At 47.6% G+C, this 20,217-nt stretch overlaps 1 protein-coding gene across 1 annotated transcript in view; it reads left to right on the forward strand.

The window, feature by feature from the left end:
- The first annotated feature begins 685 nt into the window (after positions 1-685).
- Positions 686-20,217, forward strand: part of LOC137636467 (actin-related protein 8-like) — a 162,146-nt gene continuing 142,614 nt past the window's right edge. The window contains exons 1-2 of the mRNA XM_068368896.1: positions 686-894; positions 10,132-10,305. Of these exons, the coding sequence (XP_068224997.1) occupies positions 694-894; positions 10,132-10,305 (375 nt within the window). The 5' untranslated portion in view covers positions 686-693. The remainder of the gene's footprint in view (positions 895-10,131; positions 10,306-20,217) is intronic.

Raw genomic sequence — 20,217 nt, forward strand, 5'->3', positions numbered from 1 at the left:
AAAAAGGAGGTTACTGCAAAAACTGATTTTTCAGGAATTTTTTTTGGCGTCGGGGTCGCTCGCGTCCGAGTATACCCTTAAAGGGGTGTCCGAGGAGCGTACCTATCCAGGGTTAAATTTCCTATGCAGTATAGGACTTACATTAAAGGATGCCAAAGTGTACCATACTTAAGGATACTCAGAGATTTAAGATGAAAAGTTTTTAAGTTCTAAAGTCCAACATAATTAGCCTAGGAATCCAGCTCCTTATTCCCCATCCCCTAACCAAACTCGGTATTGTTCGTGAGCTAACTTACATATGTACAAAAAATTCTTATAGCTATTAGGACATAAAATGTTTTTGATAGAGAACTTAGTCTATTTGTATTTGATTTTGCACTTACTGTATTTGAATAATTTTCAATATATGGTTCATAGGTTCATCTGTCTGGAAATTTCTATGTAGGGGATGCACTGTACCACTGACAAAGCATTTTTTGAGTGTCTATATCATATAACAGATTGAAAAGTATAATATACTGAAAGTGTATTGGGAAAACGAATCATATACATGCTGAAAATATTACTATAATGTTCCATCGAAAATTGCAAGGCTCAGATGTATCAGTCTCGGACCTCTTATTTTTTTCAGATCCACAAAGAAATGTCTTTGACATAAAATTTCTGGCTTTGTAATTTTAGGACCGAGATGCTATGCGAGAGCTGGAAGAATGTCGTTTAAAGATAAGTCACATTCTTCAATCGTCACTGATGTCTGATGGGTCACGCCGCTTTGCTACCCCTCCACAACAAATAGCTGCATACAATAAGAGAATTCAGCCTACTCAGGATGAAGAAGCAGAACCATCTTCACCATGGGTACAAAGTGATAAGGAATATGTTGTTGGTGATGAGGTGAGGAAGAAAATATCTTTTTATTCTTTTCTTTATTAGTATAATTCTGTGGATTTATTTTTAAGCAAACAATGATCACCTTTGTTTACCTGTCATTTTATGTTAAGTAAGCTTTCAATGAATTAAAGTAATTCAGTCAAGGCTGGGTTAGGTAGTAGGGAAATATGAATGGGTTGAAGAAGCAGCATTATATGTATGTATGTTTATATTTTTGGGCTCAAGCCATGTCGTCCTGATGGAAGGTCCCTATAAGTAGCTTTCTAAGGGATATTTTGCTACAGTGATATTCCCAGAGAATTTACCTTTAGGTCTCCAGAATTCTAACTCCTGGTGCAATTATCCTTAAAATTTCTCTTAAGGATATCGCATATATCAGGGGACGTATATCTTGATACGACACAGCAATCTTCACCCCGAATAGCGTTTTCGCTTCGAGGGGGAAAGTGGCAAAAATAGAAGGGGAGCCGTTATCAAGGTACCCTTCCTCCCATATTTACTATTGAGTATCTAGATGGCGCTGTATCCAAGATGGCGCTTATTCCTATTGTTGTAGCGAATTTGCACGGTGGTTTTCCCTGTTGCTCTAACATTTGCGCTCGATAATTGAGGATTAATAATGCAATCTCCAACTTCTTCTCTCTCTAGAAAGTTGAGTATTTATTCTTTACAGTGTATAATTTTTAGCTCCTGCTTCACAGTGAAATTAGAATCATTTTAAGTGTTCAGAGCTTCGCCGATTACCGGAGGCGCCATGGGCGCTGTCGTTCATAACGCATGTGGTATTTAGTTAGCTGAACGACTTTCCCGGTTATAATAGCATGAATATTTATGAAGCTATTCAATTAAAGAATTGCTAGGAAGTTATATATTATGTCGATCGTATTTCTTAGAATTTCGGCGATTTAGGTAACCAAACCTCGCCTACGCTAGGCTTCCTAGCCTACGTGCTTTAGTTTAGCCTCATGCATGATATAGAACGACATTCCTAGTTGTAATAGCATTGAAATATGAAGCTATTTAGGCATATTGTACTTGTAAAGATGTACACATTGTTGCATATATTTCCTCTTCCTTATCGATCGTATACGTTAGAGTTTTCATCTATTTAGGTAACCAAAATCTCACCTGGCGCTAGGCTAGCTAGCATATGCGCTTTAGTATACTTTCATACATGTTCCAGGTTTACCCTCTTGTATCGTTTTATCAATTCATAAGGAGATAGATATCTCCTAGAATTACTATATAACTCGATACTCGTCTCCAATGGAGATTTAAGGGTAATCCCTCCTCCCTCTGAGTGCCGCCCTGGGCGACAACCCTATTCTAGTCCTGCCATAGAGTAGACACTCAGGCTTGACTGGGCTAGGGTTTTCTGTCTCTTAACCTTGCCGGCGAGTAGCCAGCTTTGGGTTTTCTTGACAGAACCTCAGAGTATTCAGTCTTTTGCTAGCGGCAGAGCAGCAGGGTGAGTAGTCACTCCCCTGCCGGCTTCAGCTGCCAGCGGTTATGCCTCCCTAGGCCGCACTTGAAGTGGTTGTATGATGCCGCCACCTTCTCCCCTGCGGCCTAGAAGACTAGTCCTGTGTTGGCAGACCCTAGGCTGAAGAATAGATATTCTTCTGCCGCCTAGGATGGCGCCGACACTGAAACGATGTTTCTTCCCTGTTGAGAGGCGGCGGCAATCCTGCCGCCTCCTCTTAACACCATTTCGGCAGACCCTAGGCTGAAAAATCGATATTCTTCTGCCGCCTAGGATGGCGCCGATTTCGAAACAGAGTTTCTTCTTTGTGTGATAGGGCGGCAACCCTGCCGCCTCCTTTTACACTTGATACAGGACCCTCTTCCCTGCCCCCTCTGTCCTTTAGCGATGGCTTAACCATCGCAACTCTGTGGCCATCATCCTACAATCTCACCGCTTGCCGGGTAGGTTGTGGGGCCGGCCGGGCTCCTACATAAGCAGCTGTTTAGTCGCCCAGTCTTCCCTTATGGATGCAAGGCCCCGGGAAAAGCTGTGCCGGCTGTAGCGGCTGCCGTGGGGAGACCCCTGTTCTGTAGAGTGTTCTTCAGTCCTCTCTTGGACTGCCATCCACATATCCGGGACCGGCAGTGACTGGCAACGGTTTGTAATTGGATCAAAGCTTGAATGATACATTCTCCCCTTCCATTTGAACCCTCATTCTGGAGGAAGGCAGTAAGTTTTGGTAAACTTACACCCTTAATCATTGTTAACAAACATTGATAAGGTATCCCTTCACTCCATGCTTTCTCTCTCTCTGTCAGCTAGTGCCGCCAGGTACAAACCCAGCCGCCCTGACCGGTGCCGTCAGGTACTAACGCCGGTGCCGCCAGGTACAACCCCAGCCGGCGTGGATCGTGCCGCCAGGTGCTAGCCTAGCCGGCAACATGCCGGCTAAACTACAGTATAAGACTATACAGTAGCCAGTATATTTGCAGTATAGATATACTGCAGACAGAAAACTATAGTATATATTATACAGTAGTTATTTTCCAACATACCCTGTGTATCCTTGCACAGTCTATTGTTGAGACCAGTCATATATTGAAAAAAAGATTTCTTTCATCACACTGATAGTTGATCAGTTATCATTTACCCCACATTATTAAAACCTTGGGAAAGGTCAGTGTTAATATACACTTATCTACCCCTAGGGGTTAGAACCCTTCCCTTGGGTTTCCTAAATAGGAAGATTCTAGGCTTTAATTTTGGGGGAGGTCACAGCAATTGGCTGGACAGGAAACATAAGTATGTGTCTTTCCTAGTTCCTTTCTAGCTTGACTATCCTAAGCTATAATGATTGAAATATTAATAGTAATATTTTATATAATTGTTTATCAGGTGAGATAAACTACCACATACTCATTTAATTTTCCTCTCTTTACAGAAGGACCAATTGAAATGCAAGGTCATCTTCTGCAACGTCAGGAGTAGGGCTTTTGCGGCCATATAGAGTGCAGAGCTCATTCCCCCTGCACCGTCTCCAAGCAAGCTCTTCGGTATTGGGACCCCCAAGGCTGCAACATTTGCAAGGCCTTGGTTACCGAAGCCTTTAACGACCCCAGGTCAGCGGAATCAAGGGATGCAGCACGAAAAAAGCTGCGTAGATGGGTACGTGGGTTTCAGAAAAATGCCACGGGACTCTATCTTCCAAACGAACGGATGCTCAACTTGCTGTTCCCTAAAGCGGGTATGGAAGCTATCATACCCAAACCTCGACCTGAGATTTCATGCGTCCAGATTTCCGTAGAATCGGAAGTCTACAACGCATTTCAAGGCATGGACATCCATCATGAGGAAAGGATGTCTGAAGTGTTCTCGGACACTGAGAAGGATCTTTTGAGGGAAGGTCACGAGGAGGAGTCTACGCTAACTCCAGAAGAAGATGAGGAAGTGGACTCGGAGTCCATCCCGTCGGTACCGGCTCTCGAACCGTTACCTTTGACATCTTCTGCCCCTCCATCAGATGACATGAGACAGGCTCTGGCCAATCTTACAGTGCTGATGGAGAGCCTTCGCAAGCAAGTCGAAGAAAGGGAGGCGAGACTTGAGAGGCGCATTGCTCAACTCTGCCTCCCGTGGGTCTCATAAGAGACCGAAGGTTAAAGACCTCCCAACCTGCTCTGAAGCTAATCCCTGGAGGTATGCTGAGTACATGCCAATCACTAACGGTAAACTCTTTATCTCAGAGAAGTTGGGAGCCGTCCCTATCGAGGATGTTCAGTTCTGGCCAAGTTTCAACGCTTATCCAGACTGCTTCATTCATCTGAAGCTGGAACCAGCATTGAAGGAAGAGACGGAACCTAAGGACGTCATAGTACTTGACCATGACAAGGCACAGGCTCTTTTGGTAAGTAGCCTGAAGCAGATGGACTACACGAACTCTAAGGTGTCAGACCTCAGCAAGAAACATCCTGCCTTTCTTGCTCTAGCTTCAATAGCCTTCCCGTTTACATCGAAGGCTCTTAAAGCTGCCGTTAAGGCAATAGAGGCAGGCAAGCCTTGTCCTACACTCGAAGAGTGTAGACCATTGTCATTAGCCCTGCCCATAGAGGATAAGGATTGGAAGGAAATCGACCTTACCTTCCCAGTTGGGAAGTTGGAGGCAGATATCGCTGGACGTCAGTTCAACAAAAATCTCCCAAAGCTGTCTGACTTTCTCTTACGTGGTGAGCAAGAAACAAAGGAAAGACTAGCGGCATCTCTATCCCTACAGAACTGTTTAGAGATGACTGCAGGCCTAAATAGTACCCCGGATATGAACATGGTCATGGCCAAGATGCACATGGCCACCGTGTTAAAGGACTTGTACGGCTTTATCAAAGACAGAAGGGCATGTAGAGAGTTCGGGTTCGCTTCAGCAGCGGTAAAGCACGAACCCAGGAAGCTGATAACTTCCAATATCTGGGGTAAGGACCTCTTCCCAAGTGACGCGGTCAAGGAGGTAGTTGACAAGGCCGTCACGGAGAACAGAAACCTTCTCCAGAAGTGGGGCATGTCAGCTAAGAGGAAGTCTTCTCCAGATGAGGGTCCCCAGCCTAAGAAGAAGACTAAGAGACCCAGATTATGCTCTCGGCCTGCCAAACAACAACAACGTCCCACAGTTACCATGACCGCGGTGCCCCAAGTGGTTGCTCAACCTGCAACCACTTACCAGATGGTACCCCAACAGCTGGTTGCCCAGTCACCAGCTTTTAACCCTGCCTTTGAGAGGCAAACCACTCCCTTTCGTCCCAAAGGTAGAGGCTCTAAACGTTGCTCCTCAAAATACCCCCCATGAGGTAAGGGTGGCAAGGGAGGACGCGGTCAGGGAGGTAAATCCTCCGGAAGACAGAAGCAATGAGATGTTTCAGGTAGGAGGGAGGCTCCAACATTTTCAGGATCGTTGGACCTTCGATCCGTGGGCCCACAGCCTAATCAAGAACGCACTTGGATGGAATTGGAGCGAAGCTCCACCATCATTTCCTCAATTCTTCCAACACTCCATCCCCGCACTGGAAGAATATACCCTAGAACTTTTGAGCAACCTGGTAATAAAGAGGGCAAAGTCCATCAGATTCCAGGGAAGGCTGTTTTGTGTTCCCAAGAAGGACTCAGAAAAACTCAGTCATTCTGGACTTGTCGCCACTCTACAAGTTCATAGAGAACAAGTTCAGGATGTTAACCTGTCAACATATAAGGACCCTACTACCAAAAAGGGGCGTATACAGTTTCAATAGACCTAGCAGATGCTTACTGGCATATTCCAGTCAATCGCCCTCTCTCCTCCTACCTAGGATTCAGGCTACAGAAGAAAAAGTACGTCTTCAGAGCAATGCCCTTCGGACTAAACATAGCCCCAAGGATTTTCACGAAACCTGCAGAGGCATTCGTTCATCAACTACGCCTAGAAGGTGTTGAGGTAACAGCGTACCTGGACGACTGGCTTGTGTGGGCAGCATCCAGGATGGCTTGTCTGCAGGCATCCAAGAAAGTGATCCAGTTCCTGGAACATCTGGGATTCAAGATCAACTTCAAGAAGTCGCGATTCTCTCTGGCTCAGGAGTTTCAATGGCTGGGAATCCATTGGAACTTGAAGTCACACCGCCTCTCCATTCCCCCAGGGAAGAGTAGAGAGATCATAGGATATGTCAAGAGACTACTGAAATCCGACAGGATCTCAAGACGCCAACAGGAAAGAGTACTGGTCTCTCTCTCCAATTTGCATCAGTGACAGACCCAGTGCTAAGTCACAACTAAAAGATGTGTCAGGAGTCTGGAGAAGATACGCATCAAACGCTCGAAGAGATCAAAGAAGACCGATTCCGACCTTACTACGATCACTTCTCAAGCCATGGTGGAAGGCCAAGAACCTAAAGAGATCCGTTCCCTTGCAACCACCTCCCCCATCGGTCATCATCCACACGGATGCCTCGACGGAAGGATGGGGAGGTCACTCCCATCAGCGGAAAGTAAAAGGGACCTGGTCTTCTCTGTTCAAGACCTTCCACATCAACATTTTGGAGGCCATGGCAGTCTTCTTGACGTTGAAGAAACTCTCCCCTCGCAGATCAGCCCACATCAGGCTGATCCTGGACAGCAAAGTGATATTGGGGTGGCTAAATCGTCAAGGCTCGAGATCGCCCCAAATCAACCGAGTGATATTGGTCATCTTCCGCTTTGCGGAAAAGAAGAGATGGCACTTATCAGCAGTTCACCTTCAAGGGTTCCGCAATGTGACAGCGGACGCTCTATCCAGGCTCACGCCGATAAAGTCAGAATGGTCCCTAAACGCAGACTCATTCTCCTTCATCTTGCATCAAGTCCCGGAACTGCAGATCGACCTCTTCACGACGAACGACAACAAAAAACTACCTTGTTATGTAGCCCCATACGAGGACCCTCTAGCAGAGGCGACAGACGCCATGCCCCTCGACTGGAACAGATGGAACTGGATTTAGCTGTTCCCTCTGACCAATCTCCTAATAAAGGTCCTCAACAAGCTGAGATTCTTTCGGGGAACTGCAGCTGTAGTGGCTCCCAAGTGGCCAAAGAGCAACTGGTTCCCTCTGGTATTGGAACTGAAGCTGAGGCTGGTCCCTCTTCCAGACCCAGTACTATCTCAACAGGTCCAGAAGTCGACTGTCTTCACTTCATCACAGAGAACCCAAAACCTTCATCTCATGATTTTCTCTCCCTAGCAGTTAAGAAAAGATTTGGGATCTCAAAAGGCAGTATAGACTTCGTAGAAGAATACAAGTCTAAGTCTACTAAGAGAAAATATGAATCGTCTCGGAAAAGGTGGGTTGCTTTCGTCAAAGCGAAAAGACCTAAAGAAATCTCAATAGACTTCTGTCTGTCCTTCTTTATCCACCTTCATAGACAAGGTCTGGCAGTCAACACAATAACTACGTGTAGGCTCTGACCAGACCTCTGCTATATGCCTTCCAAGTAGACCTGTCGAATGAAATCTTTATTAAGATCCCTAAGGCGTGCGCTAGACTCAGGCCTGCAACCCCTCCGAAGCCTATTTCATGGTCCTTAGACAATGTCCTACACTATGCTTCAACAGTGGACAATGAGAATTGCTCTCTGAAGGACTTGACTCAAAAAGTAATTTTCCTGTTCACTATAGCCTCAGGGGCTAGAGTTAGTGAAATAGTGGCCCTATCCAGAGATGAGGGCCCTATTCAGTTCACAGAAGTGGGAGAACTGAACCTTTTTCCTGATCCAACCTTTCTCGCCAAGAACAAGCTACAAACTAAGAGGTGGGGTCCCTGGAGAATCTGCCCTCTGAAGGAGGATGTCTCACTGTGTCCAGTAGAGTGTCTAAAGGTCTATCTTCGAAGAACTTCAGACTTCAGGGGAGGACAGCTCTTTAGAGGAGAAACTTTAGGATCAAAATTATCCCTAAAGCAACTGAGGGCGAAGCTCACCTACTTTATTCGCAGTGCGGATCCTGACAGTACACCCGCAGGTCATGATCCTAGGAAAATTGATTCATCACTGAATTTCTTTCCGTATATGGACTTTGAGCATCTTTGCTCATACACTGGATAGAAGTCATCCAGAGTATTCTATAAACATTATGCGAAGCAAGTGAACGAGTTGAAGCATTTCGTGGTGGTGGCAGGTAGTGTGTTAAAACCTGTCGTCTAGTGCTGCGATGAACAGTGATTTGAGTGGGACTCAAATTTTCTCGGGTGAAGGTATTGACACCCCCTAGTGCATTACTTGATTAGTGAGTGTCACCATAGTGGCACTAAAGACTGTTCAAATAATTCAGGTGGAGAAATATACAGATAACACTTGTGCTGTGTGTACTTTACTCAGAGATGATAACATTCAACATTACAGAAAATCATATTAGAAAATTTATTAAATTTTCAAATTCATATGTGGCACTAATACAATTTTTTCCCATTCAGGTGGAAACAAAATTTTTTCTGTATTATGTTGAATTGTATGTTTCTCATTACATATATAAACATAGGTTACCTTATGTTTTCATTTATTGAAATAAATGATGATTACTGTAATGTAATTTTGCGTTTTATTTCGCCCTACATTTCATAAAGAAATAAAGTATACCAGAGTTTTGATATCCTAATTAAAACTGGATATATTAATGTCTGGACATTCATATAGCTTATACTTTTGTTCCTAATCAACATGGCTTGAGCCCCCAAAAAACCGATTTTGAGCGAAGCGAAAAATCTATTTTTGGGTGAAATAGCCATGCCGTCCTGATGGACCCGCTCTCCTTTTCCATAGAAAAGGCTTTGGTAGGATCCCTCCCCAAAACTACTATATCTGTAGCACCATGCTCAACTCTACAAGGAATAAGCGCCATCTTGGATACAGCGCCATCTAGATACTCAATAGTAGTATGGGAGGAAGGGTACCTTGATAACGGCTCCCCTTCTATTTTTGCCACTTTCCCCCTCGAAGCGAAAACGCTATGCGGGGTGAAGATTGTTATGTGTCGTATCAAGATATTCGTCCCCTGATTTATGCGATATCCTTAAGAGAAATTTTAAGGATATTCGCACCAGGAGTTAGAATTCTGGAGACCTAAAGGTTAATTCTCTGGGAATATCACTGTAGCCAAATATCCCTTAGAAAGCTACTTATAGGAACCTTCCATCAGGACGACATGGCTATCTCACCTGTATATGTATATGTATATGTATATGTTTAATATATATATATATATATATATATATATATATATATATATATATATATATATATATATATATATATATATATATATATATATGTATATATATATATATATATATATATATATATATATATATATATATATATATATATATATATATATATATATATATATATATATATATATATATATATATATATATTTCACTGTGCCAATGAAGTAGTTTTAGAATAGGAGATCTTTCATTTGTGAACTTCATAGTTTTCTTGAATTAAGAATTTTACGAAATACAATCGTACTTATTGTTGATATCTTAATCTTGAGATTTTTGGGATTTTTAATCTATCAATTCCCTTCGGGTACCTTGCATCCGTACCAATAACCAATTCATTAGACCTTCACTCTTATTACTTCAGTTATAGGTAGTCAGTTCATTGTTCACCAATAGATTAAGGGAAATATATTACTTTATTAGGTTTTTGCTATTTCATGTAGAAATTATATTAAAGGCATGATTAGTATAATGTTACTGAAAGACATTTTTTTTCTCCTCTAGATACTGTCTCTTCACCCAGATTTAGAGTACAACGTCCATTTCCCTTTTGTGAGAGGCGACCTTAATATTCATAGTGGCCTAGGAGGCTCTATTACTGCAGTTTTAGCAGATTTAGAGACTATATGGGGTCACTGTATATCTTCTGTCCTCAATGTCCCCCTGAAGGATTTAAAGGTATGTTTCATTTTTTTGAGTTACATATGGTCATATACAAATGGAAACCTAAAGCCTTCTTAGTATAAACTATCTTACTTAAGCCAATTTCTCTTATTCATAGCATGACTAATTTATAAATAAGTTGTGAATCTCCTCACTTCATCACTCGGCTTCCTCAGCTTGAAGCTTCAGCCAATAATTCATGCCACTGCACTATTTAGTGTTTAATTTTATTGATGTTCCTTTAATATCAAACCAATAACTCAATAGCCCTTTTGTTTTTCATGGAAAGTTCCTCTGACAAATCTCCTGAGGAAGAAGAGAACCTCATTCTCACCAGATGCTGAATGTATCACCACAGCATGGTCCAGTGGGTTAATGTATTAACCTATTTTCTTCCTTTTATGTTTGCCAGAGTACAAATTTTGTTCCCCAATCTACTAAAAAAAATTAACCCAACCCTATCAGCTTATATATGCCTAATCCTGCAGTCAGCAGCTCACTGATCACACACACAAAGAAACACAAAACCGCGTCTCTGATGGTAAGGGTTTTCTTTGTTTTTGTTCAAACAAACAACACCTTGTGTATTTGCTTTACTGTACTCATTTAAAAGAAAAAAAAAATCCCAACCATGTCTTCATTATGATTTCAGTTTTTATTATCTGTTAAGGTTTTGTTAACAATTCTTCCGAATTTCTTAAAATATTATTTTATTGCATAATGGCTTTTCTTCATGCTGGAAGTACACTGTCATTACCTTACTGGCTTTTGTAAGTGCATCTGCATGATTAGTCAATGCTCAATGAATCTGCATGGTTTAAAGAAGATAGTTTTCTATGTTATCTGAACTCGGCCTTATCAAGGTCTTCAACTGCAGGTCCACAGTTATCAAGGTTTCTGTAAAATCAAAGCCTCTTGCTTACTTTTTGGTTGAGGATGGAACAGATTTTATTTTGAAGTTATGAAGATTTATTGGATGATGTAATTCTTCCTTTCCTGACAGATTTGTATAATTTCTTAGCTTTTGCTGATATTTACCATCATTCGTGTTTTTATTAGCGAGTGTTCACATTCCAGCTGTAAGGAGTGTGAATAAAGTCTTCATTGCTATTTTCTTGCCTAACTTTTGACTTTTCAGAGTATATTATTGATGTAACTTGGCTACACGCAGAGGTTCTTGCTTTACCAAAGGCAAAATAATAGACATTGCTGAGTGAAGAGGTGTTTTGGGAGCTCTGTTGACATTTGTCCCTGAGCTGTATTTTAGCTTATATTTCTTGTTTCTGAAACCTTTGAAAAATATTTGTTGATCTCATGGAGAGACTACAGTGAGAAGTAAAAGTACATCATGGCTGGTTACCCCCTGTATGAATATGTGAGCGGAGACTTAAAAAGGTGAATAGGATGTGACTGTAAAAGTTTTTTTTTGAAAAATGAAGAGGCTTGCATGCATTTTCAAGGCACATATTCAATCAATTTGAAGGGAAATAAGATATCTGCTATAATGTACACTGTATAGTAAAGTTATTATGCCCTAGCCTGTATTAACGGTATGTAATCCAACACAGTACATTACTCAAAACATGTTGACTACATGTATTGAATGAATATATTTTGTCATATGAAAATAATAATTCTAATTTTGCCACTGAAATATTATTACTATTGCTGTATCAAGAAAATATCAATATAGTTTTGTAATTATTATTGTTATTCTTGGTAGTATACTGTATTATGAAAAAATTTGTTTTTATACACAAATCACAGAAACCAGAGTTTGGAATGAAGCAGAATGCAAATAAGCTAAATTCTCAGTGGAATGTGAAAGTTTACTCCAAGAAACAATCCCAGCAACAGAAAAGTAACTGAAATATAGAATACGTACTTGGTTTTATCGCTTGCTGATTACACTCGCTAGACTAAGGGGTGAAAGAAATAACGATTAATGAACAGGAGTTATGAGAAATGTCGAAGCAGCATACTCTGCAAATCAAATACAGTACAAGGCGAACAAGAGTGGTGTTGCTATTAGTACTACAGGTTCAGTAATAGTAAGTTGTTCAGTAACCGAAATACAAACCACGCTATTTACATGGGGTATTACTTTCGGCGTAGCTGAAATAACGAGCCATTAGATTTTTAACAAGGGTTAACTACCCTCTCGTTAGTTAGCGAGGGGGTAGGGGAGGGGTAGCTAGCTACCCCTCCCCCTCACACACCGGTGAAGTGATTCACTTCACTTTTGGCTCGGGTGATGATCAGACCTGTCTGTCTCACCCTCGCATTTTTGACAGCCTTAATTTGTTTGCTTTTTCTTACAGCTTGTGTGCTTGGAAGTTGGCCTCCATCCATCATGCGGAAGTGCCCTGGACTTCCCGACCGCCCTTGTGCGTTCATGTCGGCGGTCGAGACCGACCCTCACTCCTTATGTCCATACTGCCGAGGTCAACGGTGTGAAAGGAATAAAACTTGTAGTGAGTGCAGGGAGTGGTCTACTTCCCAGTGGGAGAGGTTTTCCCGGCGACGTAAGAAGAAGTCTAAGCGGGACCTTTCTCCTTTAACGGCTGCCTTGAAGAAGGAAGGTTCCAAAGACTCTTCTTCCGTTGCCCGAACCTCCTCCAAAGCTCCCACTCGATCAGTCTCTCGCGAGGGGCCGTCGAGTGGTAGCGGAGGCCTTTCTGTTGTTGACCAACCTCGGGGTTCGGGAGAGGGAGTTGCCTCGCTAAGCGAGGCAGCTCCTCCTCCTCCACCTCCGGGGGAGGATTTTGATGTTGATGATTCTGTGTCTAACAATGATCTTTTGCAGCTTTGGGCTTCCTTGGGGCTTAAGGGCTCGCCCTCCAGGGAAGCCCTGTTTGACCTGATCCAGTTGGGTGCAGCTGTCAAACAGTCGCCGGTAATAGCAGAGGTAGATCCTCTGTCTATTGTCGACGTTGTTGTGGCAGAGGCTTCCGACGGGTCAGGCCAAACCCCTGCTGTTGTTGCTGATGTTGCTGAAGGCTCAGTTCCCCCTTCCGAACATCCTTCGAGGGAGGAGCTGGGTCCAACGGTCTCTCCTGCGGGTGATTCTCCCCCCCGGGGGAGTTCACTGACGGAGACTCCTCTTCGGAGGACCGACGATGGTGTTGCTGCCCCTCGAGGTCGTCTTCGCCGTAAGGCTCGCCCTCCTCTTCGCCGTCAAGGCCTTCGTTCCCCTTACAAGGGGGTTAGGAGGCGCCTCTTTGGTTCTTCGCCTTCGACGTCTCCCGCAGAGGAGCCTCCTCGACGTGTGCAGACCGTTACAGCCGCATCGCTAGACCTCTCAGCTGATCGTTCGCGATCACCGACGCCTGCCAGACCTGCTTGCCTTCCTTCTCCGTTTGCGGATGCAGATGCGCTGTGGGCGCCTACACACCCCGTTTTCCAACGGGCACCGGTCCCTTCGGGGCATAAGGGCTTGTCTCCCACTGAGACTAAGTCCCTTAAGCGCCAGGTGTTACCTGCGCGCCCACGTTCTCCTGCGCGCTCGCTGTGGACCCTACAGACTCTTCACACCCCACATCTTCTCAACGTAGATCTCCTGCCCGCCAGCGCTCGCCTGCGCGTCAGCGCTCTCCTATTCGTCAGCGCTCCCCTGCTCGTCAGGGATCTCCTGTGCGCCAGCTCTCTCCTGCTCGCCAGCGCACATCTGCGCGCCCCGTTCCTGCTGCGCGTCCTGCGCGCCCACGTACTCCTGAGCGCCCATGATTACCTGCTCGCCAGCGCACATCTGCGCGCCCTGGTCCAGATGCGCGCCATGCGCACCAACGTTCGCCCGCCCGCCCATGATCTCCGGATCTGGGTGCAGGCAAGGAGGCTGCTCCTTTGCCCCCTCGCCGTCGATCTCCTACGCGCCCACAGACCCCGCCCACGCGCCAGCCTTTGCCTGCGCGCCATCGCGCGCACTCTTCTGTGCGCTCTTCTAGACCTGGTCGAGCTCCTGCGCGCCCATGCGCCCACGAGAAGTCTCCGGTGCAAGCCCGCGAGCGTTCGCCCCTACACGCCACTTCACCTTCTGGTCCTGCAGCCCATCTGATAGCTCCCGACCACGCCACTACGCATCAGCGATCTCCAACGCGCCAGCGATCTCCCGCACGCCCGCGCGATTCTTCGCCTGCGCGCAAGCGCTCTCCAACGCGCTCGCGCGCCCTAACATCTGATCGCCGAAGGTCTCCTGCACGCCCACGCGCTAACTCACCTGTGCGCACCCGATCGCCTTCTCGGCCTACGCGTCATCGCTCGCCAGCTCGCCATTGCTCGCCAGCGCTCGCCAGCTCGCCAGCGCGCCAACGCTCCCCTGCACGCCGTCGTTCTCCCAGCTGCCAGCGCTCTCCCCTACAACCGCGCGCACCCTCACCTGCGTGCCCACGCACACCTTCACCTGCGCGCCCGTGCGCCCACGCGCTCTCTCTCCCGCGCGCACACGCGCCCCACGCGCTCTCTCTCCCGCGCACACGCGCCCACACGCACCCACGCGCCCTCGCACGCCCTTGCTTTCATCTCCGCGCGCCCCACGCACATGCGCGCCAACGTTCGCCCGAGCGTGAACCCGTGAATTTACCATCGCGCCAGCGCCAGCGCGACCCCGATCGTGATTCCCGCCGGGTTTCGCAGCACGGGCAACCTTGCGAGTCCTCGGGAGCGACGCGTACTTCCAGATTATCGTCATGATCTCCACCGCATAAGCGTAGAGCAGCGCTCTTGCGGGAGGAGGAAGATTCTTCAGAGAGGTCAAGGCAACACCCTTCTTCTTTTCAGGCAGGCGCTGTGGTATCCACTCCTAAGGATCGCCCGATCCCCTTCCCTCCAGCGGGAGTGGCTGACACCGAGTCTGTCAGCCGTCAGCCTTGGTTCGGGTCTCTGATCAAAGCGGTCGTCCAGGCTGTTAAGCCAGCCCTCGCTGATCTAGGCCTCAAACCAACTGCAGCCTCGTCCCCGCTGAAGAGAAGGAGAGGAGTGGACTTCGTGGTAACTTCTCCTAGGGTCAAACTGGCTCCCAAGAAGTCCGTCAGGAAGGCCCCTTCCCCCCCTCAGACAGTTTCTCCTTCCCCTGTGGACGAAGCCTTTCCGTCCTCAGGAGAGTCCAGCGAGGTGGGACATTCTCCCACGGCACCAAGGGGAGGAACCCCACCTCGAGTAAGAGAATCGTCTCGTGTGGGAGCAGCGAGGAGGCCTCAGACTTCTTTACTGGAGTCCTGTATTCCTCCTAGGAGGGAGCCCAAGGACTCGAAGACTATCCCTAAGTCTTCATCTCGGATTCGACCAGAGTCAACAAGACCCCAGGAGAACGTCCGCGTGTCCCCCCAGGTAGAGCAGCTGGGGACAGGAGACTTTGCTGCCAGTCCACAAGGAGGAGAGCTGCACAAGTCGGAGCATGCCTTCTGGCAGGTCCTGAGTCTGATGCGGCAACTCAACAGGTTCGAGGACCCGGAGACCGCCCCTCGCGAAGGCAAGGATACGGTTCTGGACCAAGTCTACTGCACTCAAAAACCTCCGAAGGCCAGTGCGGCTCTGCCCTGGTCCCAGGGGGTTAAGAGCGCCAGAGACAAGGTTGAGAGCCAGCTCTCCGAACTCGCCTCCTCCAGCCGTTCCCCTGCCAGCAACAAACTCCTCCCACCTCCTCGCGTGCAGCAAAGGAGGTACTGTACTTCGAGATCATGGGGGAGTCTTGTTTAGCTCTTCCTCTCCACCATTCTGTGGAAGAGCTCTCCAGGGGAATTTCTCTCGAGAAACTCTCCGCCTGGTAGGTGACATTCTCGGCTACAGAGATCTTGATCCAGGAGAAGGTCGCAAAGTGTGCCATGCAGGCCACTTCGTGGCTGGATGTCTGGCTGGGGTCTCTGGGCATCCTGTTACGATCCGAGGACTTGTCCAAGGAGAGCACCAGGAAGGCCATGGAGACTTTTCTTCTCTCGGGCACGTGCACCATCGAGTTTCTGGCTCACCAAGTTTCGAACTTGTGGGCAAACTCGATCTTGAAGCGTCGTGATGCGGTGACCGAGAGGTTCCATGCGAAGGTCCCAGCCATGGATGTCTGCAGGCTCAGACACTCTTCCATCCTTGGAAAGAGCCTGTTTGAGCCCAAGGATGTGGAACGGACAGCTGAGAGGTGGAGGAAGTCGAATCACGATTCTCTCCTCCAAAGGGCTCTTACATCCAGACCCTACAAGCCTCCAGCACCTCAACAACAACAGCCTCGTCAGTCTAGGACATCGAAACCGGCTCCGGCAGCAAAGGCAAAGGTGTCCAAACAGCAGCCCTTTCCCGTCAAGGACAGGAAGGGCGGGAAGTCCTCCAGGAGAGGCAAAAATCCTAGAGGGAGCGGCCGGGGCCGCAAACGCTAGGATTGGCAATCCCCCTGCGTGTCCACCAGTGGGGGGATGCCTGCAGAGTTGCGCGTTCAGGTGGCAGCAACTCGGGGCTGATTCCTGGACGATCTCTGTGATCAGCCAAGGATATCGCGTCCCGTTCACGACATCTCTTCCTCCCCTGACAGCGAATCCAGTGTCGTTGAGCACCTATGCCATGGGATCGGCAAAGGGGCTAGCCCTTCGGGCAGAAGTCGAGACCATGCTCAAGAAGGATGCTCTCCAAGAGGTCGTCGACGGCTCCCCAGGCTTCTTCAGTCGACTCTTTCTTGTAAAGAAGGCGTCTGGAGGCTAGAGACCCGTCATCGACCTCTCAGCCCTGAACAAGTTTGTCAAACAAACTCCGTTCAGCATGGAGACAGCAGAGACGGTCAGACTTGCAGTGAAACCGCAAGACTTCATGTGCACACTGGATCTAAAGGACACGTGCTTCCAGATCCCAATCCATCCGTCTTCCAGGAAGTACTTGAGATTCAGCCTAGACAACAAGATCTACCAGTTCAAGGTGCTGTGTTTCGGTCTCTCCACAGCACCGCAGGTGTTCACTAGAGTGTTCACCCTGATATCTTCGTAGGCACACAGGATCGGCATCCGTCTCCTTCGCTATCTGGACGACTGGCTGATCCTGGCAGACTCGGAGTCGACCCTTCTTCGACACCGAGACAAGCTTCTGGGACTTTGCCAAGATCTAGGGATCATGGTAAATCTCGAGAAGTCTTCTCTGCTTCCATCTCAACGACTGGTATATCTAGGCATGATATTGGACACCAATCTCCACAAAGCCTTTCCATCAGACGACAGGATAGCAAGGCTGAGGAGGGTCGCAGAACCTTTCTTCAGACGGGAAGAGCTTCCAGCCCGATCTTGGTTACATCTTCTAGGTCACCTGTCCTCCCTGGCCCGTCTAGTTCCAAATGGCCGCCTCAGGATGAGATCCCTGCAATGGCGGCTCAAGTCCCGGTGGAGTCAAGGCCACGATTCCCCGGACTTTCTGGTCCCCATGGGGCCTGCGGAACGGACGGACCTGCAGTGGTGGTTGACGGACGGAAACCTTCGAAAGGGAGTGGATCTTCTCGTCCTCCCCCCGGATTTGATGCTGTTCTCGGACGCGTCAAAAGAAGGGTGGGGGCCCACGTTCTAAACCACAGGATCTCAGGCTGGTGGTCAGAATCAGAAAAGTTCCTCCACATCAATCTGCTAGAGATGAAGGCCGTATATCTGGCCCTTCAACAGTTCCAACAGACCCTGGCGGGTCACTCTGTGGTGGTGATGAGCGACAACACCACAGTAGTGGCTTATATCAACAAGCAGGGAGGTACCTTTTCACAACAGCTATCCCATCTTGCAGTAGAGATTCTGAGATGGGCCGAAGTCCACTCGATACCACAATCGGCTCGCTTCATTCCGGGCAAAAGGAATGTGCTCGCCGACAGTCTGAGCAGAGCTTCGCAGATAGTGAGTACCGAGTGGTCTTTGGATCCTCTAGTAGCCAACAAAGTCCTGACTTTGTGGGGTTCCCCGACAGTGGACTTGTTCGTGACAGCCTTGAATTTCAAGCTGCCGCTGTACTGCTCCCCAGTCCCGGACCCCAAGGCACTCTGGCAAGATGCCTTCCAACAACGGTGGGACAACATCGACGTCTACGCCTTCCCACCGTTCTGTCTGATGAGAAGGGTGCTCAACAAGACCAGACTATCGGTCAACCTGTCGATGACCTTGATAGCTCTGCTATGGCATCATGCAGAGTGGTTTCCGGACCTTCTGCAGCTCCTGACGGAACTCCCGAGAGAACTTACCCCACGACACGAGCTACACAAGCAACCACACTGCAACATCTTCCACAAAGCTCTAGCTTCGCTTCGGCTTCACGCCTGGAGACTATCCAGCATCTCCTTACAGAGAGAGGCTTTTCGCAACAAGTTGCGGAGAGGATGTCTCGACACCTGCGAAAGTCATCTGCAGGGGTCTACCAGGCGAAGTGGAGAGTCTTCTGTGGTTGGTGTCGTGGGAGGGGTATCTCTCCCCTCGATGCCACTATTCCAGCAATAGCGGAGTTTCTTGTTTATATGCGGGAGGAAATGCGCCTTTCGGTCTCGGCGGTGCAAGGCTATCGCTCAGCCTCCATGGAACGTGGTTCGGGTTCTCAGGGCTCTTAAGAGACCTCCGTTCGAACCATTACGCCAGGCTTCTGATCGTCACCTGACTTGGAAGACGGTGTTCCTGCTCGCTCTAGCTTTAGCCAAGCGTGTCAGTGAACTTCATGGTCTCTCGTACGACGTCGCCCATTCAAGGGGAAGGGGGGAGGTAACGTTCGAGTTCATCCCTGAGTTTGTTGCCAAGACTCAAAATCCTGGGGTTCCGGACCCACGGTTTTGAGTCTTCGTTCTGTAACAGATGACCTAGACCATCTCCTACTATGCCCAGTAAGGAGTCTGAGGCGTTATCTTAAAAGAACAGCTGCAGTCCGTCCTCGCGTGCAAGCCCTGTTTGTGAGCACGGGAAGGACGATGAGGAGGGTCACCAAGAATACCATTTCAGCTTGGATTCGAAGGGTCATCCATCATTCCCTGAATCCAGACCCTCTTCCATCACGTCGCCCTAGAGCACACGATGTCAGAGACATCGCAACGTCCCTGGCATTCAAGAGAAACTTCTCTGTGACGCAGGTGCTACAAGCTGGGGTCTGGAAGCGTCAAACGACAGCCCACTACCTGCAGGACGTGACCCACAGGAGCCTCGATACGTTCTCTATCGGCCCTGTGGTGGCTGCACAACAGCTGGTCTAACCTCAGGCTCCTTAATGGACAGGTAGCAGAAGGTTGAGGGCATTGTTACCCGGTTTTAGACTGCTTAAATGAAAAAGTATGTCTGGCCCTTATTCTTTTCTTCATCCTCCCCTCTCTTGGGGAAAGCAGCATCCTGGGTTCTCTGCATAGCTGACCTCAAACCACTGCAGGTAAACCATGCATCCTTGTGCTCCTAGTATTAGTATAATACTGTCGCGTCCCCCATACCCTGACGAGGTGGTATTGGGAACGTCCTATCCTAGATTTCCATCTAAAGGATTTCAGGTCAACTTCCTAGGACGAGTCACACTTCTTTCCTTCACACACAAGCTTATGTAGGCCGCACGTTCCTTGCGGAGCAAGGAATTTGCGAGGTGCAGGGACTCTTTTTCTCGAGTGCTGCTCACTCGGATTCTGAGTCCCCGGGCGCAGCCAAAGCCAGTAAGGCTGGGACTTTCCACCCTACCTAAGGGTTAAGTCACCCCATGTAAATAGCGCGGTTTGTATTTCGGTTACGGAACAAATGACAAATTCGGAGATAATTTGTATTTTTCCTAACCATACAAACCTTAGCTATTTACACATATTTGCCCGCCAGCCCTGTCCCCCATGAAGTCCTACCTCTAAGCGAAGTGAATCAGTTCACCGGTGTGTGAGGGGGGAGGGGTAGCTAGCTACCCCTCCCCTACCCCCTCGCTAACTAGCGAGAGGATAGTTAACCCTCGTTAAAAATCTAATGGCTCGTCATTTCAGCT

Source organism: Palaemon carinicauda, unplaced genomic scaffold, assembly GCF_036898095.1.
Source record: "Palaemon carinicauda isolate YSFRI2023 unplaced genomic scaffold, ASM3689809v2 scaffold306, whole genome shotgun sequence".
Lineage (NCBI taxonomy): Eukaryota > Metazoa > Arthropoda > Malacostraca > Decapoda > Palaemonidae > Palaemon > Palaemon carinicauda.